This window comes from Egretta garzetta, unplaced genomic scaffold (assembly GCF_000687185.1).
Source record: "Egretta garzetta isolate BGI_Z169 unplaced genomic scaffold, ASM68718v1 scaffold13, whole genome shotgun sequence".
NCBI classification, from domain to species: domain Eukaryota; kingdom Metazoa; phylum Chordata; class Aves; order Pelecaniformes; family Ardeidae; genus Egretta; species Egretta garzetta.
In genome coordinates this window covers 116,739-125,548 of record NW_009259239.1, presented here as the reverse complement: position 1 = coordinate 125,548, position 8,810 = coordinate 116,739, and the positions used below count along the sequence as shown (strand labels likewise).

The window sequence follows — 8,810 nt, the reverse complement described above, 5'->3', positions numbered from 1 at the left end:
AAAAGCCAAGACAAAGGAAAAGCCATCACAGATTGGAAACTGTGGAACCTGTTGAGATTTCTGAGTTCTCACTGTGCACAGGCACTGAGTCACTGGTTCAAAAACCTTTGGGGAGCCTCGTCTCCGACTAATGAACCAGTTCTCCTCCAGCTCAGCACCGCTATAGCTGTCAGGACTGGTTTGGGCAGAGCTGATCCTGCTGTAGGCAATGGATGAATGAGCCGACATCTCAAGGTGCCTTCCAATTCTATGATTTTCTGTATTCCTTTTTGGTGTGGAGAGGAAAATTTATTTTTTCTGTCTACCGAAAAATGTCCCAAACCATCTAGTCACCTTGTTAGCATAATAAATGACAGGACTGGGGTGTTCATCTCATTAGTTAAATTGTATCTAATACACTATAATCACGGAAGAAAGCTCTTGGCAAATCAGCACCCACATGATTAATATTTTATCAACACAGATATACTCAAGATTAATTATTTATCCTGGCAGAAACCTTTTATGAGCTACAGTACAATTGGAATCCAAAGCTAACTACACTAGGAGTACTGGATAGGAAAAAAAAAAGGGCATGTTGTCTTAGATCTTGTGGGTTTAGTCTTGTAGTACATCACATGTTGCCAGGATAACATCTTCTTAGAAGAACAAACTCAGAGCTCCCACCCAAACGGACAGTCTTAATGACAAACAGCCCAAATCTCATCATTCATTTTCAATCATTTCCATGTGTTAAGAATAAAACACAAGAACAAACATGGGAGTAGGCTGCTGTATTTTGATTCTGATCTACTTCCAAAGACAGACTGAAAACATGATGCTACGTTTGTACTTCATCAGTAGTGTGATTTACTAAAACAGACATTTCCAGTCATAAAAATGTTTTTCAACCTATTCTCATGCTACCTTAGGGCCCTTTGAACTGGGTCGATTTTTGGACCACAGCAGAAGGTATGAGCATAACAAGAATCCAGCCTCCTACTGCTACATGAGGTGTATTATTCTTAGATAATAATGTCACCTTCTTTTCAACCTATGCATTCCTAATAAAAAAGATATATCTTCCTGCTTGTGTCAGTTAAAAATGCAGTTGAGATGGGAATGAACATCAACAGTGAGGGGGAAAAGCCATTTTAGCAGTAGCATCCAACCTGCCTGACAAGTGACATAACCCCCCTCACCTGTGGGGAAGAGCCTGGAGACACCTATCAGGCATCTCAGAGCTGTGGCTGGGAGAGCTCTTGGAGGTGGCAGGCAGGGGATCGCCCCTCTGCCCGGAGCATTGGGCTCTACTGTGGGATGTATGGGGGCCTTGGGGCAAGCTGGTGATGGGGCCTGGCGACCTGTGGCTGCTTTCTGCAGCAGTGAGGCCCTGGGACACGGGCACAGCCCTGCTCCTGGCTGTGTGCCTGGCATGGGGCTGCAAATATTCCTGGGGGATAAAAGGGTGGCTTGCTCAGAAAGCTCCAGACCATCAGTCAGAAAGGGCAGAAAAGCAGATAAAGCCCATTTAATTTCTGTGCATAGGTACTTCCATAAGAAAAACTTCCCAATATCAGAGCTCTTTAATATAGTGGAGAAGCAAAAGAAACAAAGAACTGGTAGGCAAGGTTGGGTCTCATCTAACTAGCAAAGGTTGTTCAGGGATGAGGATATCTGGTCATTAGTGGATGGTGGGTTCACCGCCTCCTATCATCCTTGCATCAAAGGAAGATGTTCTTCTGCGAGCTCTTCTTCAGTAAAATTCAAATAATTGGGCTCAGTTATCCAGGCAGGAACTTATGTGAAACGTAAAGGCCTTTAGCACACCGGTCAGAGTAGATAGGCGCTAACCTTTAAAGACAAACAGAAGTGAAGAGCTGTGGCATGTTGGCAGTGGGACAGTATCCGCAAGCGTGGCGGTTTGTGCTACGGTAATAAAAAGGTGGGGTCCATCAACACCTTTCTGACGTACGTCAATGGGCAAGCGCTACCTTAAGGACCGCGTGTATCCTTTTGACTGCAAGGCTTCTTCCTCTGCTGCTTTGTAAAAAGTACCTGTCGTTGTTGTTTGTTTGATCAATTTTCTCAGTCAACCACAACATGTAACTGGAAAATTGCCATCTGCCTCCTGGACTGCTCAGAGAATGGTATCGGCGCCTCCGAATGCCACCCACCATCTGCCAGGCAGGCTGTCACTCTCCCGAATCCTTACGGCTGTTTTAGGTCTAACAGCTGTACGACAGCAACACACGCTGTCAGGCTTGCTTGTTGCTGACAGCTTGTTGCTATCAAGCACAAAACAATTTCTATATGAAGTCTATACTGGATGATGCAGTATATGTAAGCCACGTAGATTAGACTTCATTACTCAACAGCCTTTGCAATGCCTCAGTGACTCTTTCCAAATGGAGAGGTGCAAATAACCTTATTTTCTACATCTGAGACTAGAACTACAGTGACAACAGAATCCTAATAGAATTAGTCACATTTGCTTTTTCCTATCACAAACAAGTGGCAACAGTGAAGGTAATTGCTCTGACAGTTACTTAAACTGCAAAATTAAAACCAACTCTCCCCTACAGCATCCCTCCTGTTTTAAGTATCTATTAATACATCATGTCATAAGAGCTCACGGCTAATTTTTTATCCACTCAATTTATTCATGCTCATCACCACGACAGAGAAGTCCACAATGAAGAGAAAACAATGTTTGGAGGGGGTTGTCTAAGGGCTGCTCAAGTGTTCTTATGTCTTATTAAAAATTTTACACTCATTACCTCAACTAAGACTTGTGATGAGTTTTGGTGAGTTGACATTGATGGAACTGAAATAAATTCTTGTGTATGCCAGCATGAAAGCTAACACGACTGAAGTCTACCTATGCAGGGCTGAAAAACATGGACATAATCTTTGGGAACATCATGCTGACTCTTTCATGTATTCTAAAGCTGAATTATTTAAAAGAAGAACTGGAAGGATGTTGCAGCCCATCAGGAAAGCCCCAACCTGCTTCTTCCCTTGGTCCCTTCATTGTTTTTAACACATTCCTCTGCAAGATGCGTTATCTTAATTCCATCTCTATATTCACAGACATGTAGAAGGGCTGTTACTACACAGACATTGCATGTTTAGTGTCTGACACACCAACCGTGTCTACTGAACTTGGAGGTTTCTTTGACTAACTCTTTTCCACCTCACAGGGTGGAGGAAGTCTCAAGACACTGCCAGGTCAGCCGAGTCACCCAGAGCAGCAGTAACCAGTCCATCGCTTCAGTCAGTAGTCAGTTAGCAATAAAGGCAGAGTAATTTTTCTGGATAGTAACAACAGAACTTGGTAGAATATACTAAGAATGTTGTACACAAAGAAGAACATTAGCGTCTAGATAGTTTGGAATTTTTTATGTTTTTGTAAAACCTAATTGTTTGACCTGTTTACATGAAGTAAATCATAAATGTAATGGCCCTTTGATACTTCAGATGGGTTCTTTTTTTTTTTGCCACCAGCGCATCGTAAATTTTTCATGGGTAGATGCTTGTTAACACCTACTACAGCTGCACTCACAGGACAGCCTCAGACCTAAAGGGAACAGCAAATATCCTGGATAAAAGGGGACCATGGAAACGAAAAGAATCTGCCACAGCTCTTCCCCAGTGTTGGGTGGCTGAACAAGAAGGTATTTCTGTCTTCTGCTGATGGTGGGCTTATGGCCAGGGACTGAACAAGGATCAACTGTCACTGAATATTGGTCTGCCAGGGGAAGCAACAAACAGCAGTTGTTGAGCTTTGTGATGACATAATAAAATCACGCTGTGGTAATACTTGTACTAAGGAGACATTTCTACAAGGCTAGAAATGCCCATAGGCAACACAGGGGCCCTTGTGATGGTTGTGAGCTTATCCCCAAGAGGATGCCTTCGACAGAAGTGCTCTCCAGGTTATACTTACTTTTTTACCTTCAAGTTCTCAAACCATCTGTCCCACGACAACCTGCCACCCTCTTCTTACATTACAGTCCTCCCTGGCAGAAGGTTTGGGCTGCTTTACAATGAGAAGATGAAACTCAAGGGAGTCCCAGAGAATCTCAAAGAGTGGTTTAAATTAAGAACGAAGAACTTGCCCACCCCCCAGATTAATTCGTGTCACAAACATCACAGAGAACAAGAGAATAATGCATAAAGAGTCATCTTGGTTTCTTGAGAGACAGAAGGCTAAAAAACAATTACACAATTTCACAAAAGTCAAAATCCATCAAACTTTTCAAACTATCGTCTCATCAAAACCATTGCTGCTATTCCCAGAATGTCCCCAAAGCACCTTGCTTACAGCAGAGCAGCTACCCAGATTTTCAGGTGAATTGATTTTACTTGTAGTAATTTTGAAGGCAGCAGAAGTAAAGATAAGCTTGATGCAAGACTGCAAACAAAGAAAATAATTAGAGACTTTAAATCTCTAAGGATGTGCAGTCAAGAACTTTGTTCAATTGTAGAAAAAGGGACCAGATCGAGTTCAGAAAGCAAAAAGCATGTGGAAATACGCAGATTTGGAGCTGTAATGTCACATTAGGTGCAGCTCTTACTTGAGAGCTTGGTTTCTAAGAGCAAGGTACACCTTAGAGCTGGTTGGGATTATTTTGTTGAAAGCATTTTTTTTCAGTAAAATTTGTTACTTTTGTTCAAATTAACATGTTCATGAAGATATTAACTTTGATGAAAGCTCCATTTTAAAATGACACATTTTGATACAGCTGAAAAGTTCCATTTTAACATCCACATAATGGATCCTTTTCTTTGAACAATGCTTAGCTTTCAGTGAAAACTTATGACATTTTTTAAAAAAGTTTTAAAACCTAAACCCATTGAACCAAATAAAATACCTCATTTGACAGAGATGATTAACCTGATATTTCTCCCAGTAGAATTTGGGCTATTAGAAAAAATTTAACTTCTGAAATTTCAAAGCAGGCAAAATTTGGGAAAGATGCAGTACTCAACAGAATGAAACAACCCAGTTTTACCCAGATTTCCAGTGTCAGTCTTGACCATGAAAGAGGAGTTGCCTTTCTGCACTGCAGTGCCTCCCAAAGCCACCATAAACCACAGCAACATGTGCTGCAACACCACGGTGCCCCTTTCATCCTTCACAAAAAACATGCTTACTGGCTCATCTGCTGACAACCTGGTAGTCCCTACGGTTGGTTTCCGTATATCCTCTGCGAATCTGTAAGACTTGCTCTGGAGGTGTAAAAAACACAATACATAAGATGCTTATGAACCTATTGCAAAACATGAGGTTAGGAGAAAGAACAAACTAAAGCTGAAAAGCTCTGTTTAGAACTTATTATTTTCAGGCTGTTCCAGAAGCGGTTCTCTGATACAGATGCAGGCATTTCTCCAAGATGACCTGTAATTTCCTAGGGACAAACACAGAATGCTGCAATTCCCAGAAGAATCATGGGCTGAATCATGGGATTCTATTCCAACACGGGCTCAAACCTCTTCCCACTGAAGCCTACAGCACAACTCTGGTGTACCGCACCTACACTCAGGCTACCTAGTCCAGCATGGAGCTCATACAACGCTAAACCTGCCTGAGATGCAGCACTGAGATCTCTCTTGCCATAGATAGACCTCAACTTTTCAGTTTAAGCCTAAACTGAAAATGCTTGTTGTACACTGCATTCAGTGCAGTGTCCAGTGAAAGGCTCTCCAAGGCCAGGACCCTCAGGAGATGCTTGCCAACAATCTTACAACGTGTCTTATGTGGACACACAGGGCTGCGTGGCAGGAGTCTCCTTGGCCGCCTCTCCTATGCAAAGATAGGTTCCTGAACCTCTCGCTTCTCTCCCCTTGTGCAAGCAGCCAGGCCACAAAAGGATGGTGAGGAGATGGGACCATCTACCCTTCCACAGGGAGACAAGAAGCTCCTTGGCTTAGTAGCTGGAGCTTTGCACAAATTGTACGGGCTCTCTTCAGTGTGGCAGAGAAAATGTCCTGAAGGGCTGGTCCAAAAGCAGCAGATGCTCAGCATCTCTCAAGGCCTTGCTGAATTTGAATTAAAAAAAATAGTCACGTCATAAAATAATATAAATCTTAGAGAAATTAACGTAACATTAGCCTGTATCAGCAAACAGCTGTAAAACTGCAGGTTTTCAGGATTCAAGGAGAAAATGCGCTGCTGAATAAATATTGCCTTTTGTCCATTAGTTTTAAAATTGGAGCTAAAAACCCCCAACTTCTTCAGCACAAGCTACTTAACTTTGAGACAGACGGATCGTTCACAGCTACCACACACAAATTTTTGACAATCAGGTTGTTTTGAGGTTAAATATCTCTATGCAGATTTAGATATTTGTTATTGAACACCCAAATGTTAGCCAAAATTGTCTCAGTCAAACTCATATGGTAATCTTCAGTAAATCCTGACGCCTGGATTTTAATCAGGCCCTTCTGTGAGCACCGCACTTCGAGATTACTCCTGTCCCTACTATTCAGTGATAAATTTAGCCAAATTTTGAAAGTGTTGGCCTTTGGGACAGAAAGTTTTTCATACATCTTTAGGGAATTATTTTAGTGTTCAGAATGTTCCAACACAAATTTGCTAAACTAACTAAAATTAGTTTTCCCATGACATCCTACACATAATTTATTTTTCTCGCAATTGAAGTCCTACCCTTTTCAACTAAGCCACAATAAGCTTTAAAACTCAGAACTTCTGTGTCACAGTAATAGTTTAATTTTTCAAGTACTGCAGTTAAGTGATGTTACCAGCTACATACAAGTTTTCCACCCACACTTCAAGTAGATTTTGAGGTTAAATCTTCATCTGCAGCTGTATTAATGCAATTTAAAGTGAAAAGGGACAAAAATAAAAACAGGAAATTGTTGCATTCTTGACAATCCAAATTAAGCAACTACTTACATGTGAACTGCCCATTTTTGCTTAGCCTGAGCCTGGAAATGCAACTCTTCTGCTCTTCAGCAAAACAAGCATTCAGATGGAATAGTCAACTTTTACTAGAGCAGCTAAATCCTACCCAACCCTGGGTTAATCAATAACTTTTGACATTATTTAAATTCTAGTCATTTCAAGGTGGGGCATATTCATCATCACATGGTGGCTTTATTATCCCTACTATCTAATACAACATCCTGTTGGGTCATGGAGCTGGCTGGTTTCTACAAGGAAAATCAGGATTTCAAAATATAAGCCTCGAGGTGATACATACTCATTTATCTAATTGCTATTACAATGATTTAAAACATATAACTATGGTAGTGCCCAATATGTGCTTTCCAAACATTTTAGAAAGAAGGATGCCTCCTCTGAAGAGTTTACGTCAGATCTTATAGCATTTAGTGGTATTTAATATGTCATTGAGCCTTCTCAGCTCCTACAAAATATTTTGAACAGAATCTCACTGCTTTTATTGGGTTTACGTGGCAAGGTTTTGGTAGCAGGGGGTTGCAGGAGTGGCCTCTGTGAGATGAGGGCTTACCCCCATGCTGGACACAGCCAGGGCCAGATGACTCCAAAATGGACCCACCACTGGACAATGCTGAGCCCCATCAGCGATGCTGATGGTGCTTCTGTAATAACATGTTTAAGAAAGAGTAAAAAATACTGCACAGCAGCTGCGAGAAAGGAATGAGAAAAATGTGAGAGGAGCAGCCCTGCAGCCCCCCAGGCCAGCGCCGCAGGCGGGGCAGGAGGGGCTCCAGGCGCCGGAGCAGAGATTCCCCTCAGCCCCTGGGGCAGCCCATGGTGGGGCAGGCTGTGCCCCTGCAGCCCAGGGAGGCCCACGGGGGAGCAGATCCCCACCTGCAGCCCGGGGAGGACCCCACGCCGGAGCAGGGGGGTGCCCGAAGGAGGCTGTGACCCCGTGGGAAGCCCGCGCTGGAGCAGGCTCCTGGCAGGGCCTGTGGCCCGGTGGGGAGAGGAGCCCAGGCTGGGGCAGGTTTGCTGGCAGGACCTGTGACCCTGTGGGGACCCACACTGGAGCCAGGAAAGAACATGAAGAGGAAGGAGCAGCAGATACATAAAGTATTATCGGCTGACTGCAAGCCCCTTTCCACGTCCCCCTGCTCCGCTCAAGGGAAGGAGGTAGAGAAAATTGGGAGTAAAGGAGTAAAGACAAGCCTGGGAAGAAGTGGGGGAGGAAGGTGGTTTTAGTTTTGTCTTTGTTTCTCATTGTTCTACACTATTTTTAATTGGCAATAAAGTAAATTAATTTCCCTAACTCAAGCCTGTTTTGCCCATGGCAGTAACTGGTGAAAAATCTCCCTCTCTTTATCTGGGCCCACGAGCTTTTTCATCGTATTTTCTTCCCCTGTCCTTTTGCGGAGGGGGAGTAAAAAAGCAGCTTGGTGGGCACACGGCAGCCAGCCAAGGTCCTGCTTTAGACCTCAGGTAGGACAACCGGAGAAAAATAAGAGAAGAAAACAAGCACACTCGAATTTACAGCAGTTCAGAGAAAAAAAAAAAAAAAAAAAAGAAAACCAAACCCAAACCTATGTGATTATCTAAACAGTAAGCAAAAGAAAGTCAGTGTGTTATGGAAAGTGCATTAATAATTCTATGTTTTAAATGGTTTGACAGACAGTACTTTCCTGTAAAGACCTCACTACCATTCAAACACACTTAAAAATAAATTATCAGCTTTGATTATGGTGTTCAAACACATGCAATGTAAAAATCGAATGAGAGCATGAAGAATTTTATTCAGAATTCAAGGCTTTGTGGTAACATACTGTCTCAAAGGCATCTTCAAAGCCTTTACTGAGCTGGGAACTACCTACTTCTTTCATAATATTTTTGGGAATAAAGCCGT

The 8,810-nt window shown here is 42.7% G+C and overlaps 1 protein-coding gene across 1 annotated transcript in view; it reads right to left on the bottom strand.

Annotated features, from left to right (window-relative positions):
• The window catches only part of ANXA13 (annexin A13), a 28,530-nt gene extending 21,614 nt beyond the window's left edge, over nucleotides 1–6,916 (bottom strand). Inside the window, exons 1-2 of the mRNA XM_035891585.1 lie at nucleotides 6,902–6,916; nucleotides 5,140–5,214 (exon numbers count right to left, since the gene is read on the bottom strand). Coding sequence (XP_035747478.1) covers nucleotides 5,140–5,214; nucleotides 6,902–6,916 — 90 coding nt within the window. The remainder of the gene's footprint in view (nucleotides 1–5,139; nucleotides 5,215–6,901) is intronic.
• Nucleotides 6,917–8,810: the final 1,894 nt, after the last annotated feature.